General features: G+C 36.4%; 1 protein-coding gene across 3 annotated transcripts in view; it reads right to left on the reverse strand.

Annotated features, from left to right (window-relative positions):
• The window catches only part of GABRG3 (gamma-aminobutyric acid type A receptor subunit gamma3), a 301129-nt gene that overhangs the window by 262233 nt on the left and 14294 nt on the right, over nucleotides 1-24602 (reverse strand). For all 3 annotated transcript variants that reach the window (XM_048963988.1, XM_048963997.1, XM_048963979.1), the window contains one exon: nucleotides 21413-21480. In XM_048963988.1, coding sequence (XP_048819945.1) covers nucleotides 21413-21480 — 68 coding nt within the window. The remainder of the gene's footprint in view (nucleotides 1-21412; nucleotides 21481-24602) is intronic.

Raw genomic sequence — 24602 nt, forward strand, 5'->3', positions numbered from 1 at the left:
ATTCAAGACGTGTTTGCCAAATTCAAGCATTTTTATTTGATTAATACTTTATTCAATATTTCTCATTAACAAGTAGTAGTTTGGTATGGCATTGGCTTGAACGTCACTGCTGACATTATAAAAATACATTTGTTGTTCTAGGCTTGACCCCAAGATCTTTAGAAAGTTGTTGATATTTGGCAGTTAAACTTCAAGGACTATCTAAATTCAGTCCTTCTTGCCACTGCCTTTCTGAGACTGAAGTACTGTTAAAAAATATATATATATATATATAATTCAACCAGGAATTGAGCTTACCCAGTAAGAATCACAAAAAACGTCTTACATGATCCAACAGGTAACAGGATGCAGTGGCATAACTCCAGACAAAAGCCAACAAACAAACAATAAACAAATAAATGCATATAGATAAATAAAAATGATAGTTGGTACAAAAGATAACAGGATGATTATTAAACATTATTTTTATTACTAATTCATGAAATTAAATCCGTAGTACTTGTGAATAAACTACCTCAAGAATCCAGAGGAGGCATCAGAACACTGATACGCTACACACCACTGTTTTTCCTACGGATTCAGCACAAGAGAAACGTAATTAATGGGATTTGTTTCATATTTTCTTCACTAAACTATCATTAATGGTAAAAAAAAAAAAAAAAGGAAATGCCAGATGGATGCTTTCTTTCTGCAGAAGTGCAAAAAAAAAATGATTTGATTTCCTGAAAGAGAAAGCAAAATAAGAATCAACTTCAACAACTTGTTAGGTGAATAAAAAAAAATGCAGAACAGGCTGATCACATCAGAGGTGATCACATCACCTCTTGACCTTTTATTTCCTCTGTTTACAGAATTAATTTGCCCAATCTTTCCACGTTAACAACTCACTTTCTTCCAAAGAGGTTTCCAACACTTCCAGAATAGCTCTGAATCCACAGAAAGAGGTAAAGGTCCATCACCATTTTGGAAACCACTATGAATATCTGCGAAGCAGTTTAGCAATGCAAAAAGTAACAGAGGGAATATTTTTGTTGTTGTTGTTGTTTTCTTTTTCATCCCGACATGTGGTGACTTTGCACTGTTCTTCTGAATACAAGAGAAAAACTGCATGACTATTTCTGCAATTACATCTCTCATCATTTATCTCCTGATATATTAATTACAACATACAGTCACAGCTTTAACCTAAAGCAAGTCTTTACAAGTAAGAATACATGTAACAGTAAGAATTAGCTGTTTGCTTTAAGTAAGGTACAGTTTGATCTTTTTCTTCATCTCCTTAGCATTTTCGAGCAACTGGTAAGAGAAAGAAAATGAGAAATGGGAGATTACCTACTACCTGCAAAGATTAGTGGAAAGAAATGTTAGTCTATATCCTAGGTGTTCCTGTTTTGATTTGGGAAGGACAGTCTTGTACCCTGCTGTCATGGAGGTTTTTTTCTGTGACCTTGCATTCACATCTCTAAAACATGAAGAATAATCTTATAATCTCATGAAAAACTGCTGCTCACCTATTTAACAAATATATAGCTGCACTTTTTTTTTTTTTTTTTAAGTAAAGTAGGAAAAAAATGCAGGAATAAGTAGCTACACTGTCTTGCCTGAAAATCACTTGCCATACTCACAGCATACGCTTCACAGTACTCTTAATGAGTTTGTCAAATAGTTCATGGAGTGCATCTTGCCCTAATTTTCTGGTATCAAAATGCCTTCAGGACACTTTACTGACATCTTATCATGATCACGAAAACGTGATTATCAGAAATGAAGAACTGATTTACCTAATTAGACCAAACACATGCATAAGCATTTACAGTTTGCTCAATAATGCTTTGTGAAAGCTTGGAATAGTGCTGTGATTAATATGGCTAATCTATTAATAAAAACTAAACCCCAGGAAACAAAAAAACAATTCCTTTTTTAAGGAAGTGAAAAATGATTGCAAAATGAAAGAGCAGCTCTCTGTGTTTAAACATCTGCAGTTATTAAATTCCCCATAACTGTTGTGAGCTTTAGTCCCATGGAGACAAACCAATGATATCTGCATTGCCATATATTTGTGTTGACAAACTGTCAGCCTGCAAGAGACAGCCTACTGTTGCAGGACTCATGCATACGTGGAGAGAAGGTTCTGTAGATACCAGGATTTCCCGAGCCTCAAACGGTTGCCTTGGACACAAAGTGACCCAGACTTTTAAAAATAGAGCAACTTCTACATGTGGATTAGATAGTCAACATTCTTTGAGTCAGCCAAATGAAGATAAATCAAAGCTCAGAAGGGCTGGGTAGAAGGTTCCTTGCTGTTCTGTCTGATTGCTAAATTAAATCAACTGGGGTTGAGAGAATATTGCAATTACAGGTAGCTACACCATTATTTCCTCAATGGGAAAGGGTTCTTTCATCTATGTATTAGTTCAACCAATATAGGCTTTGCACAGTTAACATTTCACTTTTGCTACAGTCAATTTATCAAGCAGAATCAGTTACTGCATTAGGAGCCCACTGAAAAGAAAACTGAATAATCTCTAGTAAGAGAGATTTTGACAGCCTGATGTGCAGCCCTTTCCCAGTCCTCTTTCCCACCCTCATATTAACTTCTAGGACATTGATTATAACATGTATCTTTCTATGACAGCAACCAGCCACTGTCCTAAATATCAAGAAAGAAAGAGATACCCATCAATTTGTTTGCCTCTGTATATGCAGCCTGAGAATAATCAGTCATGAAGCTCCCTAACTCTTCTTTATCATTTTATGGTCAGTCTGGCCCTGTAATAAGTAACACATTGCTACATTAAAACTGTACCATCTAATTCATCTCCTGTTTGCCTGACCCATGCATAGTCAACTATCATATTAAAAATGCATCCTTCCTAAACAATGTCAATCTTGCTTAGATCAGAAGGAATAGTTAAACTCTGATTAAGAGTAATTTGAAAAACCTAGAATGGAAAAACAAAACTCAGACATGCATCATGAGATACAAATGGTATGTGAATGGGCTTTCCAAACTATGCCTGTAGATGAGTTGGCGAGAGGAGAATTAAATAAACAGAGTATCAGTTGGACAGAAAATTGCTGGATCGTTGTGATCATGTGCATGTCATCAGTCTACAAAGGGATCAACACATTTCAATCCAGTATTCTTTCATGTCATTAAGAATGACTTGAGTGATGGGACATGCTGTTATCTCAAAAAGTGTGGATCAAACTGGGGGAAGTGAGCAACATGCAGGAGGACTGTGTTGCTACTCAGAAATACTTCAATAGGCTGGAGAAGTGGGCTGACAGAAACTTCATGAAATTCAACATAGACAAATGCAAACTTTTGCATCTGGGATGAAATAACTCCATGAAAAAGGACAGGCTGGCTGCTGACAGGCTAGGAAATAACTCTGCTTGAAAGGACTCAAGGAAACAGGTGGACAAGTTAGCCACATATCATCAGGATGTTGTTGCAGAGATAAAAGCCAATCACACAGGGAGCTGCACTGATAACAGAACAGATAGTGGGACTTGAAGGACAGAAACATTTTGCCCTGTCCAGCATTCATGAAACTGCAGGGGGAACATTGTGCCAGCTTGGAGCTCCGTAGTACAAGACACTGACATACTAGAGCAAATCCTGCAGAGGACCATCAAGAGCACTGGGAGACTGGAAAGCACAACATATGAAAAAAAGATTAAGAGAACTAAATATGTCCAGCTTAAGGAAAAGGCTAAGGAGAATTCATTGCTTGTCTAGTGAGGAGATAAAGAACACAGAGACAGGACAAGAGGCAATGAACACAGAATACAGGAATTTCCAGTTATATCTAAGTTCACTTTTTTTAATCCGCTGAAGTGGTTAACCACACTGAAACAGACTGTACAGAGAAGCTGGGGAATACAGACCACAGAGACACAAAACTGCACTAGCTGAGTCCCTGAGCAACCTGATCTAATGGCACCTGTTCTGAGTATGGATTAGACTAGATGACCAGATGACAAGCCTTCCAGAATTCCCTTCTAACATAAATTATTCCATTATTCTGAGTGTGAACACAATGACTGTTTCCTACTTTTTTTTTCTTTTCAGATTGATGGCTCCGTATGAATTTAAAAAAGCAAAACACCAATAATGTATGCATTTTATTTTTCTTATATTTTGTTTATCACTTGAGAAGCCCAACATTAAAAACTGAAAATCACTGCCTGTGGAAAGGATCACTCCCTGCTCTTGCAATCACCATTTAAAGGTTTCCATTTAAGAAGAAAGAAGCTGAGCAGGTTAATAGGAGAAACTTGAATTTCTTCAGTTTTTTTTCAGCTGGCCCACTGATTACTGACCTCTTTCCCATGCCATTTTTGCAACTGCATGTTTAATGAATGAGAGGCCTCTGCTGCTAATATTTCTTTCCAAGATCAGGAATATCTAAAATGATGAGAATTTTCAACCATACACCTTCAGCAATGCTTTACCACTCAAATTCGTTGTGGCTCGCATTTTCATTCTGAATGCTTCCATATCTTCTTAGTTATCTTGATCCACTTTGATTTGTAATTGAAAAATAGCAGTAGTTTTTAAAAGCATCTAAATTTTGCATTGAAAAAGTTGTGTGAACTTTAAGACATTTTAAGATTCATCCATCGGTGATTATAATGTACTTCACAAACAGGCAAATACCATTACATAGCATACATTGACATTTGCAATCTTAAAATGTTACAACTGCAAGAGCTGACATTTATTCAAGTATCCCTCATATTTTTCATTTCAATGCAGACTGCATATTAGGCAAGAAGTACGCATTTAAGGTTATTCATATTTATTAGATGGCAATTATACGAAGGGTAAAATCTACTACAATCCTGCTATCCACTGTTGTTGTGTTTAACGTGGAAGGCAGCTCAGCATGATACAGCCGGTCTTCTCCCTCCCCTCACTGTGGGATACTTGAGAGAATTAGAAAAAAGGTAGAACTCATGGGCTGAGGTAAAAAAAAAGGACAGAAAAGGAAGCAATAATGGTAAAAGAATAAAAAAATAAAACAAGTTATGCTTACACAATCACTGGTTATATTCAGCAATTGCTACTGCCAGCCAACGCCCAGCCAGTCCAAAGAAGTATTATCAATATTATTCCCATCCCAAATCCAAAATACAGGGCCATGACAGCTACCAGGAAGAAAATTAACTCCATCGCAGACAAAATCAGGACATGCCATTGTATGTTTCATATCCTGAAGAAATGTTAGGCAGGACAGAACAAGGACAGAAAGAAGAAACAAAATCTTGCATAGTTATAGAAGCATAGCCAGCTGGGCCACGCTTGTGCTGGAGGAGGTAAGGTAAATAAGGACCAGAAAAACTATATAAAAATGGAAGAAAAGACAGAAAGAGGAGTTTTCAAAAGAAATTGAGTAAAATTAAGAAATAAATGGAACAAAGGTGAATTAAATTGCCTAGGGAGAAGAAATCAGAGAAACAGAGAGCAGACTCCTTTCTAACGTGCTACAATTAACAGATTTCAGTAGCTCTTCCATTCACTTACCACATGATATTCTCATTATATGTTTCTCTTATGTTGAGTATAATCGTATTTCCATTTAGCCACATAGTGTCAACACCTTGCAGTAGTAACCCTCAACAGAAAATACAACTGGCCAGACAGTGGCTTTTTTTCCACCTCTACCAGTGGCAGACTGTGTAAGTGGAAGTTCAGTAAAGTGATCAATTCTCTCTCCAGCTTCCCTTCACCTCTTGTTTTGTGCCAAGATAATCTCTTTCTCTGTTCATTTATTGTATCCAGCACAAAGTATTTGGCAGCCTAGACTTCACGCTCTCCTATAATGTAAGAAATGTAAGAAATATGGAAAAGCAGTTGTACATTCAATACTGCGTATGATGTGATTCTCCCCTAGACCTGCAAAAGAACAAGCTATTCACTTCATCTTACTGATCTAAACTGAAAAATCTAGTCAACTAATCCACAAAACTGGAAAACGAGTTTAGGTGAAAAAAGAAGAATAAATGAACAGCACTAGCTTACATGGCTTGCTGCACAACCATGGAATCAGTTCAATGACATAGAAGATAACTTTTGCTTTTATTACTCTAGATAAAGAAAGTGTATTTAAGCATAGCTTTAAGGTTTGTATAAAACCCATTCATTTGTGTGGTCTACAATTTAGTTCTCTAAGAAAATTTTCAAGATTAGTAATTATTGAGGTAACTTTTTTCCCCCTTTGCTAACTTTGCTTCAGCTGCTGCCATTACATACTCACCATTCCCTCTTAGGCACTAAATTATTCTTTGCCCATAACAGAGTATTTTTATTCTTTTTGTACAAAGAACCCTCAGCCAGGGACTGTATTCCCTGTGTAGCTAGCACTGCATAAAAACACAGACATTTTCAACTCAGTGTTCACTAACAAAGACCAAGCCAATCAATATACAGCCATAACAAACAACTATGGAATTTTTGCAGCCTGAAAAACAACTGCCAGGACAGCTTCTGTGAGCTATAAATTAAAGTAAATACAACTTTAAAGTGTTTGTAAGAACATGGTGTAGAAACATTCTTCTGTCACAAAGCCAGCTGAGAGTATCAGAGTAAGTAAGGCAAGCAAACACCTCCTTAACGTGAAGGCATATCTAGCAAAACCACAAAAATGGAAACACTTCCCTTTGCAGTACATCTTTCATTCTCTCCATTATGAAGCACTACCTGTATAACATGTAGGACAACAGCAGATATCCCTCCTCGTTTGAATGACTTAAAAAGATTGCACTGTGTCTTGCATACCTGACAAAAGAACGGTCTAAATGTGCCCACTGATTCTTTGCTGAAGAAAAGGTCTGACAAAATTTTATGGCCACAGCCCGTAAAGGGAATAACTGACAACACTAAATTGCTTATTACAACACAAGAGATGGAAGATTGCAGGTGCAAAGTGATTCTGTCATTTCCTTCCAGAATCTGCAGGCAAATCTACAAATCTTTTCAGCAGGGCTCTCTTGGAGTCTGTGTTCTTTATGGAATTACAGCATAAAAAGGGTAGAAAGGGCTGTGCTGCCATGCATTTAATGCATTAATATATGGAGCTAAGCCACTCACCTGCATAGCACAGTTGAAACATATCAGAAAAAAAATCAAACACATTCAAGATGCAAAAGAACCTGTGGACTTCAGAAAATATTTCAACTTCAGAAAATATTTCCAATTCTACATCAAGAGCAAAGGAGGAGCTATTCCTCTGAGTGATCAGATCCCTCTTCCTGCTTTCAGCAGTTAACCTGTTTAGCAAGCTTAGCATGACATGCAATTATAATAGCCTGATCAAATAGCATTGTTTTTGTTAAGGAGTGACACCTTAGAAATTAGTTCTTTCACTACCCTCCCCAGCCAAGGATCAAATCTAAAAACATTTATTCTCATTTTGAATTTGGGTTCCTCACTAAAGAAGTAGGTTGATTTATCACATGAAGTTGTAATTTGGAAACTGATCGGTGTTTTTGCTGTTAACAAATTTTGTCTGTGGGCAAGTTTTATGAAGAGAAATCACTGGCTTGAAAACTTAGGACAGTTGTCATATCTAAAAACTTTAACAATAATTTATTTGCATCAAGCTTTTCTGTGTATTTAGAGCCAAATATGCCTTCAAAGCCATTAGCAGAGACTAGTAAGAAAACACAACAAAACCTGCCATCAGTGCACAGGAGGAAATAAACAGTTGCTTACATGTAATAGCTCAAAAAATGTAATGACTAACACTAGACTGAAACAAGACATGCTAAAAAAAGAAATATAAAAAAAAAAAAGAAGAAGAAGAAAAAAAAAGGGAACCATGAGTGAAGGAGACTGCAAATTTACCACATAGATGTCCTCTAAAGAAAACAAAACCCAAGACCCCAAAATATCAACATTGTCATATTTACTTCAGAGGCTTTCTAAAAATACACAAATTTTTTTGAGAGGAAAAAAAAAAAATAGGTTGGGTAAAATTGAGATGCGGGGAAAAAAAACACTGATCTGCTGAGAATCTTTATAGAGTATAATCAGAAAAGCAGCAGACTGTGTTCCAGGTCCTGCTTTTCAGCTACAGGTTGAGTAAGCAACCTATTTTGGATAGAAATCTGTTTGTTCCACTCAAAGTGGAACAAGAAATAATGGCTAGTATTAGAATCAATAATTGTTACAATCCTTTTTACAGGATTTCTCATACTGAAAATAGTTGAAGACTGCATCTGTAGGCTGTGTTTGACCATTTACAAGGGTAACATTAAAGAGCACAAGCTGATGCCATAATGCACTAGTTTTAAGTAAATATGTGAGCAGGAAATAAATTTACCCATAAAAATCTGTGAAGCTTTTACATTTGTATTCTAACAAGATGTAGAATATACCGTATGACTTCAAGCAAAATACACTGAATCTAAACTGGTAGCCTTTCTATTAAATCAGTGTTCCTTGGCTAACTATAACAGAATATTTACAGAGAAAGAAAGTAGAAAGATTTCTGTTACTCTTTGCCTCTCCACAACCACAGCATATCACATGTTACCTGGAAACATATCATGGAGTATTATATGCTGTCTGTAAGCTTCTCCCTTCAAAACACAGATTGTATTACTTTCCTCATCCAATTTACTGATCACTGTGATTTTCTTATACCATGCCTATTCAGTAGATGTATTTTCCATTATCTATGAGAATATGAAACAAACACCGTAAGAAGGGTACCAAGAACTTATGGAAATGACTGTGGAATAGAAAGCAATAATAATTTAAAACTTGCTAATTACTCAGCTTCAGTAGCCTTCCAGCCAGGAGGTGTAAACTCCTGCAATCAAATCCTGTCTCTATCAGGAAGAACAAGAATCCTCTTAGACACCTGAAGGCTCTTCTGATGGATTTTCCCATCCATTCTCCCTACTGTATCCCTCTTCACACCCCCAGCCCTGCCCCGCTCTTTTTATCCTCAGTCTTGATTTCTCCATACTCTTCGGTCCACTCCTACTCATTATGCTCAGCCAGTCTCTCATTCTAGCTTCTACCTCGTTCAAAATAGCCACATCTAAGCAGTTCTAGTTACATTTACTTTGTGCATTTCAGCACCTGACTCTATCTCCAATCCCACGTCCACTGCCATCAGGGAATTCCCTCCTCCATGTTGCCTTGGTGCAGCAGGATCACTAGCAGCACAGAATGCCATTCTTTCCAAACAAATGTAGTAGCTCAAATGTAAGCTCTCCAGGCCCACTTTCAGAATGAAACATATGCAACACAGGTGGAATCAAGGGATTTAAGATACTAAAATAGTTTTTTCTCTGCAGTGCATGTGCAAACAGACTTGAAGGCAGATTTTCACAGTGACAGCAGAAGGCATCCCTGACATACAGGAAACATCTTTCTCTCCCTCCTCCTCTCCAAAGCCTTGACATTTTATGTCCTTTCTAAGGAGTGTGAGATAGTACAGCTCAGGGAGAGGGTTGCTCATTTTTGAATGGGAAAAAACAAATGTTTCTTCCTGGTTTCCTTTCAGATGTGGCCAAACTACTCTGTCTCAACCACTCTTGACAACTGCAAGCTTTGTGATAATTATCTACTATCAAGGGATGTACATCGAATCATCAAAATATTCACCTGAAAACTGCTATTTAGAGAGAAAAATACCACATAGACGTTCAATGAAGTTCTAGCGTAATCCTTATCTATTTTACAAATATAATTATAAATTTTCTTGTAATTTTATAATTCAGGATAGATCAACTGAAACAAATTACTAGCTACTGTAATATTGCCTATAGTTTTTTAAATAAAAATGTCTTTGTTTTGGTCACATCCTGAAAAATACAAAACAAAAGCAATTGGTGAATTAACCCATGGAAGGTTTGCAGAGTGTGAATGAAAATGGAAATCAGTATGCAAAGTTCATTTAGACACAAAAATAACAAAGGAGCACTTTCAAACCAAGTTACTGACTTCGGCTTCCATGCAATATTCAGTTTAAGTCAGATCATTTATTTAGAGGCTGACACATTTTTTACATGTGTCACATTTTTATTTAATGAAGGTTCTGATCACTGAATTGTATGTCATTTTATTTAAAGAGTTTTCTGAAGACTCTTAATAACTCTATACCTATGGAGTGTTTGAAATTTCAGAGATGCTTATCGATGCTGTCAGAACCTCCATATATATACAGAGCAAGGCATATTAGCAGAAAAGGCATTTCCAGGTTTGGATTGGAAACTAAGCAAATAAGGAGGTTTTTTTGTCTGAAAAGTAAATCAAAGGTGTGTTTTTTTTGTTTGTTTTTTCCTACTTGATAACTTGATAAGGTTCACAGAATAGTAGAATATCCTGAGTTGCAAGAATCAAGTCTGACTCCTGACTTCACATGGGGCAAACCAAGCATCTAAGAGCAGTAAGTCCAAACACATCTTGAACTGACAGGACTGGGGCTCAGATCACTTCCTTGAGGACCCTGTTCCAATGCCTCACCACCCTCTCAGATAGCCTCTCAAGTTTTTTATTAAAGTTTATTAAAGATGAAACAGAGCAATGCTAGCAAATGTGACTGCCAGTAACGGTACTTCTACCCAACAATTGGACCCCCATTGCTGACTCTCCAATCACAGAGGCCTTTATTAACAGATCACACTGATTCCATATTTTAGCTGCTGACTTTCCTGGTGATGTATTTTGAAAGAAGTCACAGTCCCAAGCATGTCAGCAAAAGTTCTGAGCATAAATTTGGGCTAAACTGAAAAATATTCCCAAGCTGACCAGTCAGTGCATCACCTTCTTTGTCCTCACTAGCTAGAATATTCTAATACTACCAGTTCAGGCAGACATTTTTGAAATCCAGAGGAACTCCTAAGTAACTCCTTAATCACCTTCCCTTTGCAATTTATTAATCTAGCTGTGCCACAATCCAGTTAGGTGAGTTCCAAAATACAGGTCTACCTTTATGTTTGTAATAAGTTCTCCTGGGTTTCCTACATTTCTTCTCACTTTCACTTTCTTTATATCACTTTTACAGTATCATCCAGACCGCAAAGAAATACTCAGACGTATTTGCATAGATACAATTTCAGATACAAGAGAATTAGAGAACACATTGAGGGGAAAATAATGAAGGCAAACTTAGTAGCTTTCAGGTGACTGCAACTGGACAATTTCCTCATTATTATTTTTGTTTCGCTTTTTATTAAATAAGCTCTACAAAAGAATTTTATTAAAGACTTCAGTGTTACGCATGAAAAACTAAGTCACTGCCTAATGGATTAATTGGAATTAAAAGTAATTAGACAAATAAAACCTCTAGAAGCTTCAGCCTGTGGACTAGCATATATGGACCCATTTCCATTTGTGTTGATGCAGTCTGCCATTTACATCAGGTGAGAATCTGTGTCCCTGTGGAATTAAGCATACGGCTTCAGGCACCAGGCAGATCCTTCTCTGCAGCGTATGTCATGTTTACTCAGCCCATCCAACAGAGTAGAAATTCCCTGTAGAAATATATTGGTGTTTGTCTTTGCCTTTTCCAATAGTGCAAATTAAGTGAAAAGACAGAAGTCAATGAGGATCCAACGTGTTCTACCACCAAAATAAACTTGGGTTTACTTTGGACCTCATTATTATGAGCCTTTCCATGTGGAATATTTTAGAACTTGGACTAAATTTATGTTTGGCATAGTTCCTGAGAGACTAATTTAGCTCTTTTACTGTTAATTCCATTTCAAACATTATGTATAGGTATCAGCATAAGTCAAGAACAGAGACAAAATCATTAACTGTGTTTACCTAGATCTTTACATATACCTTAATTGAATCACAAGCAAAAATGATTGCATGAACTGAATTTATCCAAAATTGTTTGTCTGATTTCAAGCCAACATCAAGATGAGAAGCCTACATTATTTTGACCAAACAATGTAGCTTGATAGCTCATCTCAATGTCTAATGAAGTAATGCTTGCATAATGCATGAAGCATAATTTAGGAAAATTGGAACTGCTTTGCCTTAAAGATCGCCAGATGTTTAGTGAGCATGTGATCAAGTGACAATTTCGCCCAGAGAAATGAAGATCACGACTGAAGCAGAAAAGTAATACAGGAGGAAATTTTTTATTTCCATTTACAGTGGGAAAGACCAAACAATGCCTGGGTGATCTCAATTTGTCAACCACCAGAAGCAGGAAAATTAAGTAACTGACATCATTAGAGAAAAAGTTGCCTTATTACTGTACAATAACCTCTGTAAATCATAATGATGAGGTCATACCTTTCTACAGTTCACACTCTTGATTACCTCGCGATTCAACCTCAGACTACAGAATTCATTCCATATTCAACAGAATTAATGAAATTTCATTTCCAAACTTCTTCTTCTGAAGATATTTAGAAATCTCTCTCAAGGATAAGGATCAGGAAGTCTGAAATTACATGACTGTCTTCTCAAAATACTTTCCAAACATTTTTTTCTTTCCTCATGTTACAGTTTACTGTGATGCATCACATTTGTTTTGATTCTCCCAAACAGTCTTCACAAGAGGCTTTGGCTTCATAGAGGGATATTAATTCAGAAGTGGTTTAGATGGCATCTTGATATTCACTGCACTTATGTCAAACATGATAAAGCACCTGCATGACCAAGAGCTTTTCCGTTTTACTAAATATATTTTCTCTGTAACAGCTGACCTAATTTCCTTCCTTTAAATCATGTTTTACTAAACCTCAAATCACAACAGGTGCAACATCCCTATTATTACAATATCATTTTTATGACTAGCATTTCCATGGAAGAATTCTTACACGAAATATGAAGTATTCTCCAGATTTCATCCAAATTTCTATTCCTACCTATATTGAGTATGCATTATCTATGTATGGAAAGTATCAGTGGAACTCAGGCTAATATAAGTATTTAAGAACCATCAAAATTTTTGGTATTTGGCCACTGGAGGGAAGAGTTTGATACCTTCCTACCTTTGTGATCATAGTCCTTCACAAGTCACATGTATGAGAATTACAATGGATTATTGTAGCTATGTATTTAACGCCTCCCAGGTAAAGATACATAACTAAGTTCCTAAAGCATTATTTAAAATCCTACTATCCTTGCAAAACAAGCCAAATGCAACTCAGAAGTAGCAAGGATCTGTTTCCAAGTCTTCCAAGGAACGCAGTTTCCTAGGAAAGTTCAAAACACACAGCTTCGCAGTAAGCACAAGAAACAGTCAGAAAGGGAGGCAGTAGTTTCTTCGTTTTAAAAATCTCACAATTCCTTGAGGAAAAAACTATGAAAACAGGTAAAGAACCTTGTAACTGTCACCAGTTTTGGCCACATTAAAGTCTCTTCCCCAGGTCAAGAAAGTAATGAATGAAGATTACAGTGATTTATAAGGAGAAAAATGTCTGATGTTAGCAAAAGTGTTTGTATCCCAAGATCTCCCCCTTGTACGCTTCTGATTGCAGAAACTTTTTTTTTTTTTTTTTTAATTTTTATGTTCTGTCTAGTCAGTCACTCAGCAGAAATACCTTGTTTGTACTAGAAAAGGCATGTCTTTGAGTACTCAAGAGTCAGTGGACTTGGAAGGAAATGATATACAATTCTCTAAGCCTTATTCCTCAGAGCAATGAGGCAAAAAAGGAAATTATATTTAATTAGATAACAAGCTCACATACAGGAGGAAAAAATGTAGGCTCTTCTGAGTTTTATTCACTGTAACAAGTATGTGGAAAGAATCCTAGAACAGCTTAAATTGGCAAGGCCCTCTGGGTCCATCTGGTCCAACCCATGCTCCAGTAGGGCCACTCCCCTATGAGGAAATAGTAGGCCACCATGAAGTCTCCCCTCAGCCTTCTCTTCTGCAGCATGACTAATGGGAATATAAACAGTGCCACATGGAGCTCTAAATCTCTAAGTCTCCAAGCTAGTTTTCTCCATCACGAGAAGGCAAATGCAGTGTATTACCAAGTATCCGTGTACACTGGTTTTCTTGGTGCTGGACAACGATGAGAAACTTCCTAGGTTTTGAGACTTTACTCTCTGCAGGATCTTCCAAGCAGTGATATTTTATTATTGAGGGAGAGCAGTGTGTCTGTGCCTAAACTTAAGCACAGTTTCTTCATGAAACTGGACAGCTAACAGGTGAGAGGAGCTTGTGGCATTGTCTCAGGACATAGAATCATAGAATGCCTTAAGTTAGGGGAACCTTAAAGATCATCTGGTGTCCTGATATCACAGGTTGTATTGCCCCAGGTGCAGGACTTTGCACTTCTTGTTGAACTGGTATTTTACTGAAAACTGCTGTTAGCTGTTACTGAAAGAACTAAGAAAGACCAGATTCTCAAAACTATGGTTCAAACTATGTCAATAGCAGGCAAAAGTTCAATAAACAGGATGTCAGAACAGTACCCTTTCATAGGTGTCTTCCTGGAAGACTCGAGTTCTTAGACAAAATTATATGCTCGACCACTTAAAAACTAAACCCATCTAAGCAAAGAGATTCTCAAAATAGCCTCAAATAATCCAATATCCTTCGCAACGATTTTGCCATTGTGTTTCTAAATTAGCTATTTCCCAAAAGCTGGAAGTAAAGGAAGGGAAGCTATGAAATATGGAATAGACAAGGATGGTAACCTCTACTTTTTAAAGGAACTGTCATCATGTGTACACATATATAAAGCCTAGCACAAACAGGCCCAAGAAACAGACTACGTAAGTGAGAGAAATCAAGTGTAAGAACTCGCAGGAGTCTGGAAAGTAGGTTCTTTAAATCCATTTTACCAAGTCTAGTTCATACACTCAGATGAGGCTCTTTTTAGATATTGCAGCATTTATCAGCTACGAAAAAGATATTCAGTCCAGCTGTTCTTCAGTTCCTTTAGTAAAATGCATTATGAGCAGATGAGACACTTCAGTCTCTTGTATTACAAGAAGATGATCAATTTGTTATACAGCCTTTAAGATAACACTCAGATAACACTAAGGCCGATCCATCTGTATTTTGTGTTTCTGCTTCAAATCTGCTAAGACAGACCAGCAAAGAGAAGACCAGGTCATTACCAAAGACTCAGGCCATCATTCCTCCAATATGCAAATTGAACTTCCTGCTAACATAGTAAAGCGTAACAAGAAGTAATTCACTGCTACACATCACAGCATACAGGCTTCATTACAAGAATATGAACATTGTACTAGACCTTCCCATTGTACTTCAAACAAAGGCAGCCGGAGACCTTTATCCAAGTGTTCATTTGCAAGCATGTATTTTTTAAATACACAAATTAGGGCATTAGAGAAGACCAAAAGTAGAAGCTAACAAGGTGATAGATAAAAATACAGAACACACACACACATATGTACGTGTGTGCTTCCTCCTAAGTATTATTTTTGAGACTGGATTAGCCTCACACAAACTCCATGATGGAAGGTAAGGAATAAGCAGATTTGTTTCAGTTTACTGTACCTATCTCCCAGATCTGTTTCCATATCCATGCATTGACTGAGCTTAAATCAACAAAAATCAGTCTGTGATTTTGATTTATCAGCAAAAATTCATGCAGCTTTATAGTCTTCTGTAATTCATATCCTTTTATCTTGAGTGCCCCAAGCTTGATGATAGTATATGAATATGCTCAAGAAATAAGAATAGTAACCTGATTATAATCTCGCAAAATGCTTAAGTTTACCATTAGTACTGTAGTTCTCCTAAGTGAACAAAACTATTAAAACTAAACTTTAAACTAGAACTTTAGTTCTACTTTAAAAACCAGGCTTGTTAAATCTTCAGGGAGAGATACAAACATCTTGAGGCATTCCATTACTCTAGAGATTATGTGAACTCACTAGCTAGGAAACTTACCTTTTAAAGTAACAGAAATTTTCTCCATACACAAGTGCTGTACAAACAGATTAGCCAAGACAGAGAGATACAGTTAGAAAATGACACCCTAGGTTAATAATGAACACCAGGATATCATGTCTGCACTCAAATACCATTTAGCATGATCTTTGAGAGGCAAGAAGAATAACATTATGTAGAAGGAGATACACAAGGAAGTGAAGAACTGATTAAATTTTGGTTAAATTAGCTTTGCTTTAGTTTGGAAAGATTCACCAGGTTAAGTTTCTATAGTTGTAGATGCTCCAATAATTAGTTTTAATTCTCTTATAAATAGAGTCTAAAAATATGCAAGAAATTCAGACTTCATTATAAGCTCTGGAAATTGTTTTAGACTAGTCTCCATTTCAATAACGTTCTTTTAAATACCTGTCATGCCTAGTGGAGAAATAAAATGAGCATGTAAGAACTCTGATGTTCAAAGAATTCTATCAACACATTAGGGGGCAAAAGAGAGTAAGGACTGCCTTTATTCTACAGCACTTAACAAAACTACCCCTCCCCCCCCCCCCTTTTTTTTTTTTTTTTTTTTTTTTTTTTTTTTTACAGCACTGAACAGAAGGAAGCATCCATAAAGATATCTGACACAGTAAGAGGGCAGACACAAAAGAATGAAATGATGAAACAGAGGAAAGAAAAACTCTAAGAATTACATTTTCAGATTACCTGAGACCAAAGAGATGGGCATATATCCAGCAGATAAGCAATTAACAGTTTTACCAACAGCTAAGTACAGTTGCTAAGTTTGTTTCTCATGCTGTTTCTTCAACATTCTTTCTCTACAGCAGCATTAAAATGAGGTTCCATTTGCTAAAACTCAAGTTTCTTCCCTCACCACCAGTTTGCACTTCAGTTTCAGGTTCCCATAGCTACTCATTTAGAAACATAAAACAAAATACAGGTATGTACACACACATTTTCATCCTATTGAGATTGAATAGTCTGTGTAATCTGAGCATGTTTACATTTCTGTTCAACAAAACTGCTCATGAGGGACTACTTTTCCCCATCATTTGCATTCGATTCCCGCTTTGTATACTGACATGGTCTCTCTCCTTTTTCTTTTACACACAGTTTCAACTTCTGTAGGAAAAAAAAAAAAAAAAAGAGGTTGCAGGGAGCAATGCTAATATCTTGTTTTACGAAACAACTTCCAAAACACTTCCTGTTGTTGACAAAAATTGGATTGTTGACAAGAACTGGAGCATGAATTCTAATCTAACAGCATATGCTTCCTGGACATAATTTTGAATTGTGTCAAATAATACTGTGTTAAATAAAATGATATTAAGTTTAAAAATAGAGTGACCTCGAATTCATACACTTATTTCAAAATATAAAGCATAGAGTAAAAACAAAACCAAGATTTCAGATGAATTTTCAAATTTAAAAACATGATTTAGGAAATCCATACTAGCAGTGGAAGTATGTTCATTATATTTATAGATGTATTTTTAAATACCAAAAAGTGTAAATGATTGCAGTAGATATGAATACAGTATCCTACAAATCTGTGTCTCTAGCAACATTATAATGTTTGACAAATGACACAAAATGGGATATTTAAACAGTGGATGGCTTTTATCTGTTAGAAACCCACCTTGAAAATTATAATGGACATTCAAAAATCTCAGAGAAATCTTTCATGCCACAGGCAAAATAAGAGTGTCCACTATCTGTTCAGAAAAACAGTTTCTTTTGTCATCATAAAGATGCTATAAACTATGAATTTCTAGTAGAAGAGCACTCGTATTAACTTGCTACAATCAGCAATCAGTTGGTTTTTTGTGTGTGGGTGGGTTTTTTTTCTTTTTCTTTTTCTTTCTCCCCTGGTGAACTTGAGATTCCAAAAAGCTATTTTTTAAAGCAACTGGAGAATTGCTCACTGTTGAGGCCTTTGTGAAACAGCATAAATCCTCAGCAAATACTCTTTTGAGTCCCCAGAAAGCAGAGTCAGCTGTATATTCCTGTGGACCATGTCATCATTGGCACAGAGAACGTTACCTTGATTGCAAGCCTTTTTAAAGTGATCCCCAACATTTATTCCCCTTGTGGCACTTCTGATCTCACTCTAAGATTTCTTTTATGTCAGGGACACAAGTATTCAGATACAATTTATCTGTGACATTGCTGTAGTTGAGTGTCTGGGATCAACTATCCTTTTCCTGACAATTAAAGTAACAGTGATATATTAATAATCGATACCCAAGTCTAATTGTTATTACAGCAAAATAACTGGCAACTTTAAAGGTCTACTCTACAAAACTGACTTGAACATTCAATCGAACACACACTGAATGAACACACTTAAGGAAAATGATTTTACTTTCTAGGTTTCACCCACAGGATTAAAAGTACTGATGAAAATTGATAAGAAAATACACCTGCAGAGTTAGACCTCTGGAGAAGCGCCCTATGATTCCTTCAGAAGTACAGCAGATTAACAAAAAAGTGATAGAGCCAAGGGCTAAGTTTGGAAGTACATACACAGCAGGGAAGTCCTCCTTGTACATGTTGATGATCTCACTCTCAAAATAGAGGAGATGGAAACCAATGTAATCATCTTTTTTCTTTTTCTTTTTTTTTTTTTGCTCAATCAGCCACAACGTGCTGAGTTACTCTGACAAAATAGCTCAACTTTTAATAACAATTTAGGGAAGAAAAGCAAAAAGTTCCTGTCCTGCTGAGAAATATAGAGGGAAGTCTATACATAGTTTCTTTTTTTGTTTTTGTTTTTTTTCCCCAATTCCCAGAATACTGTTCTAAATTCTGTATAGAATTCCTCTCCCTTTGAGAGTTCAGTTACGTGACAAGAATCAGGCTGAAGATGGTCACTGCCTTCCTCTTCTGCTGATACAGGTAACTATCAGCTACTGTTTCTGTTCAACTGTTTGCGCATCCATGATCCACTGTTTCACAGGTTATATGAAACACAGCTTTAGATAAAAATAAATGAAAACTTGAATTTTTAGTTCCAAATACCATGTGGATTATTTTTTCTTTTTTTTTTTTTTCTCCTCCAGTATAGATTACAGAGCATACTGTAGCTAAGCAGTTAAAATTGGTAAGTAAGGATGAGAGCAGCTCCTCAGAGCAGTTCTGTCACCGAAGAGACAAGTCATCATTCAGCACCATAACTTTACATTTGTGAACACAATTTCCCATATTCATGATAAGTTTGAGACCAAAAGCTCATTTCTCTCATGTAAGTTTCAATAAACTCTGTGGAAAAAGAGTACAAACTGAGCCTTTGGACAAAAGTTTGCTATATTTATGTGCCTAACATAAAGCTCCTTCATCAATAATCAGATTTGACAACAGATTTGAAGTGAAGTTCAAAAGTGCTTAGCTAGTTCATGTTCATTTCCAGTGACATATACTGTCCACAAACTAGGACCACTTCTACAGTTCAGTACATTTCCATGCAATTTAAATACAAGCTTTAAGCAGATTTGAATTCTTAAAACTATGAAATGTTTTTTTTATTTTCATTCATCATTATTCTATTTACTCTCTTTCCCTTACAGCTATTCTAACATTTTTCAGCTTTAACCAATAAATATTCCAACATTAAAGTGTTATTGACTATCCCATTAAGAACACTGACTACCAAAAAGATAAAATCTGCATTCCTTTCATTGACATTTCATTGCATTTTTTCATCTTGGTGCCAATCAATAAAATCTACTCATGTTTTGACTGCACCATCATAATCATCTTCCAAGAACAACTGGTTGTTTCTATTACTTTTTCCATCTTCCTACCTGAAGCAATTCCTATCAAATGCCATTTTAATTAGCATTTCACATTCATTTCTTGCATCACAAAATACTAGGTAAAAGGTAGTTCAAATAAACAAAAGAGGAACTGTAAGCATCTTCGCCATTGTCCCTATTGCTTTTGAACTGAGTACCCACGCAAATAGAAGCCACAAACACAATAGTTCTTCACATAAGTCTTTCTTTGGTACACAGCTGGAGAAAAGCAAGATAGTTACCTATTTATCAATTCAAGAATGAAGCAGGTACTGCCACTGCTTGGCATTTAGTGCTTCACATAAAGAAATATGGCTAATATATTTCTTACTCTTTGCATGCATGCCCAGGTTGTTCCTTGCACATGGTTTGTTCTGCCTTTACTTGCCAGAATTCCCATGTCCAGAGGCAAGAGGAGTCTTTCCTCAGCCAGTGTTTGATACGCTGCAAAAAATTTGCATTCTTCTATATACATAGGCAATAACAATCAGCCTGAGTGGTCAAACTTCAAATTCAGAAACATTTTTTCCAAAAATACAAGATGCACATGCAGCACAAGTATTGGATCCATCTATCACCATTTTACCCACCGGTCTTTGGCTATCAACACAGACATCACTAAGCCACTGCTTTGATGAGTTGGTATAAGAGCTTTACTAATAAATAAAGACATTAACAAGCATATTTTCAGATTCTCCATTTCCAAATTCTATCAAAATAAAGACCAAACTAGTTTACAAAGCATACTGCACTGAATTCTGAGCAGAAATTGCATTGAGGACTCACAGTAACTCACATCCCTACAGCTAGATAAATATTCAGCCTTCTTTCTAAATCTGAATGTGTTGCTGCAGAACTAGGAATGTCTTGGAGTTAATAAGACCACAATAATTGATCAACCATCATCACAGTATTAAGCAAACTTTTCAGTTTTTCCAGTCTCTACACATGCAGTACAGCTATGGATAATCCCTTCAAAATTATAGTGTAAGGTTAAATATTGTTGATAATTTTGTGAACAGAAAGTGACAACTGAAGAAGTGATGGATTTAAAATCAATACACTGATAACACATGGTGGCTCTTTTAATGCTGTACTGTGATGCTCTGTATATTTGACTGACTCTTGAAAAAGCAACTCAAGAATTTTCTTGACAGTAGCTTTCTTTTACACTTATTTTTCCCTGTGACTACTACTTCACCAATCAAGATCTACCAGCATTTTATGGTAGACAACACAGAGCACAATATTACTTGAGGATTTGTCCCTTGAATCATAGAATCATAGAATCATAGAATCACCAAGGTTGGAAAAGACCTAAAAGATCACCCAGTCCAACCGTTCACCTACCCCCAATAGCTCCCACTAAACCATGTCCCTCAACACAACATCCAGCCTTTCCTTGAACACCCCCAGGCTCGGTGACTCCACCACCTCCCTGGGCAGTCCATTCCAGTGCCTGACCACCCTTTCTGAAAAGTAATACTTCCTCATGTCCAGCCTGAATCTCCCCTGCCGTAGCTTGAAACCATTCCCTCTGGTCCTATCACTAATGACACGAGAGAAGAGGCCGTGAAAGAAGAAGTATTGAAGAAATACAGAAGAGTCATCTGAAAAAACAGTGCTAAAAGCTGAAAACAGAACTAAATCGGCAATTAATGTAACTTATCCCAGTAGTATTTATTATCTTTTTCAAAAGCTAGCATTGATGCCAAGACAAACAGTCCAGATAAAAACCTTTGTTAGCAAGGCACTTACCATATTTATTGATGATACAGGACCAATGCTGTTGACATAAATGTCAACATCAATAACTGTTGGTTTTACTGTGGAGAAAAAAAAAGTCATTTAGTATTCTTTTTATTTATCAGAAAACATAAGTAATCACTTAAACATTTTCTCCCACAATTATCATAAGGTTTATTCTGCAGCTAAAATCAGGAACTACTGAGAAGCAAGGTTATGTATTTTTAATGAAGACAACATTCTTTCCTTCCTCCCCAGTAAAAACTGCCACAAGTTACAGCTCGCAGCACATCATCATCATGATCACAATTCACCTCAGTGGCAATTTGTTAAAGAAAATTTTAATTGCCAAACACAGAGGCTCAAACTCAAAATTTGAGATACTGCACTATTTCTAGTTTCACATCAGTCATACATCTTCTTCCATTTCCTCAATATTCTCGTATGGCATGCTTGTTCCATAACAGAAAAATCTTCCTAGATTTTCTCATCTTATTAGCTCTGAATAAAATCCATTTCACTAAACCTTAGCAACTTTCCTCCTTTCAGTTTAGACTCTTTCCCTCCAGCTCACATTGCCTTTGCACTCATTCATCTAATGCTCTTTGAATTTCATTTGCTTAAATCAACTCATGTTTTTCACAAGGCATTCCATGTTTTCAGACTTCCAGAGTTTAATTCAAAGACATCGAGTAGGTCAGGACAAGATCTCTTTACTTTAGGCCTTGAGAATTTAGATTCCTTTTCGCATCTTTAGTGTCAAAATACCTACAGAACAGTTGCTTTGTCTAAAGCTTATGAAGCCATTGGACACAAAACTGAAGATGGGAATCTCCACATATAAAGATGAATAATTTTTGCCTCTATTCTCAAATTTCAGACTAACAATGAGATGCTGAGTAGTTTCAAGTATCCAGAAAGCTCCACGATTCTAAAAAAAACTATATATGGGGAAACTGGCTTGTCATTTAAGACTTGGGGATATATTCCCCTCCTCACGAAGACTACATCTAATGTTTTAAAAATAAATAAATTTAAAGAAACTTAAAATGGGCACAAATAGTCATCACAGATAATAACCATTCTCTGTAATTCATGAAGCACCGCACAAGTTGTGGACTGCATATTGACAGGATATTAGGGACCTGTTTTAAGGTCATGGTTTAAAATTGTCTGCAGTACTGGCTTATAAACTCAGATCTTCCCTTCAGCAAAAGAAAATCTGAACTCAGCCACTCAGCTGAACAAGCACAACTGATTAATGCAATTCTAATTGTACCCAGTTAATAACTAAATAGGAGTCTAGCAGCTTCTGGTAATGAGACGCCTCAAAATGCAGCAATAAATGTTGCTACATAGGAACTGCTAATGGCAGGGAACTGCAGCTCGCTCTTTTACCAAGATAACATACACTGAATAAAAGGCTCTGATCTTGTTAGGACTTAGGAATGCATCCAGATAGAAGTTCAACACCAAGAAGTTCTGGTAAACACTAATGAGACTAGATGCAGTGATGCACACAAGCATGCAACTGGATCTTGGTAGGATCAGGGACAAAGGTCAGGACCAGAACACAATGCTTAAAACCCATCTTTGTTCAATCACTAGGGTTAAATATATAAATAGATTATGAAATGATTATTCCTCCTGAATATGCTGGGCCAAGTTGACCTTGTGGTGAGAAAAAAAAATAAAAATAAAAAATCCCATTGATGCTAAAGAGAATTTGGTCTTACATATAGTAAAAGTCCAACCTCTGAGCAAAAGAAAACTAAACTGCAGCCACTTCCTATCCCAAACAAAATCAGCATCTAATCTCAAAAATTCCCAGAAAAAAAAAATAAAAAAAAAATAATAAAAAAAATTCATGTAAGCTATTATATTCCTACAACAAGAAAAAAATGCAAGTTTCCTTGAATGATGTTTTGTTTTCCTGGTCAGTCAGAAAAATAAAATTGTAGTACAACTGCATGTCAAGTACATCTCCAGATTCTGGAACAGAAAGAAAAGTACAGTTCTTGTTGCACACAGACTCTCATGGATATAAACACATAGTTGAAGAACCATCAGGTGCAAGCATTACACTTAGATGGGATTTTAATTCAAAATACAAACAGTAATGAGGCAAAGATTTTAAGGATTACTTCACTCAAAACGTACTAAGAAAACAACTGAGTCTAAAAGTAATCATACTTATGCTTAGAAGTTACTCTTCCTGTACTTGCCTTCAAAAATAAATGGAATTGTATGAGAATAAAGAAATAATTACATGATCAGTTGTTTTGAGGCCTATTTTTCTATATTCTACATATAGTTCTGAATGCTCAATTCAGGGGCTGATTAAGCCCTGCACTGTGCAGTGTAGCAAGAGCTGCAGATGGAGCCTTTTTTCTTGCACTGAACCAGCCCTCTTGGTCTTAGTTGATAAACCATAGCGTTAATACCTCACTAAAATCAACAGCAAGATTGCAGATGGAGCCCATGCTCTAGGACCATTTTGATATTGGCTTCAGTCCAGAATAGTTCTGGAGAACTGTCTCAGGAGCTCAGAAAAATTACTAATAGAACCATATGTATATCACATGCTGGAGAGCAATTAAAGGTTGTCAACAAATATATCGGCATTCTCAAAGTTCTTTCAATTGGTTTTTGATATATGGTAGCTAACTTTCCCTGAAAGACAATGAAAGTACATACAAATGATTGCACTGTGAGGCTGCTAAACAGTGCTATTTAAGGTTAGCTAACTGCTCATCACAATCATTCCATTTTCAAACACGCTGATTTTAACTGAGAAGGGGATTTTTCTAGCCAATCAAAATATCTGCAAACAAAACTAAGGTCTTGCCAATATTTAGCTAGTAGTCCCCATCTGATCCAAATGCCATGTCTTTGAGGCAGATGTGTTTATATTCCAGTCAACCTTGTGACGATCACATTGCAATGACATCCAAGTGAAATTTGTCTTCAAATGTCAAACAGTTCAAGAGATGCCAAGCCGCAGGAGTGGTGAGCTCAGTGCTGTCTGCAAAGCTCACTTAAGCAGCCAGGTGAACACTTAACCAGTTAGCCTAAAGCTAGGTCAGGCATGTCTGTGCAACTATGAAGTACAGCAACAAACAGGCTCCGTGTAGTCCTGACTTGGATTTACACATCTGAAGTCTGTCCAAATAGCACTCATGCTCCTGCACAAATCATAAAT

The sequence above is a fragment of the Lagopus muta genome, chromosome 1, assembly GCF_023343835.1.
Source record: "Lagopus muta isolate bLagMut1 chromosome 1, bLagMut1 primary, whole genome shotgun sequence".
Taxonomy (NCBI): domain Eukaryota; kingdom Metazoa; phylum Chordata; class Aves; order Galliformes; family Phasianidae; genus Lagopus; species Lagopus muta.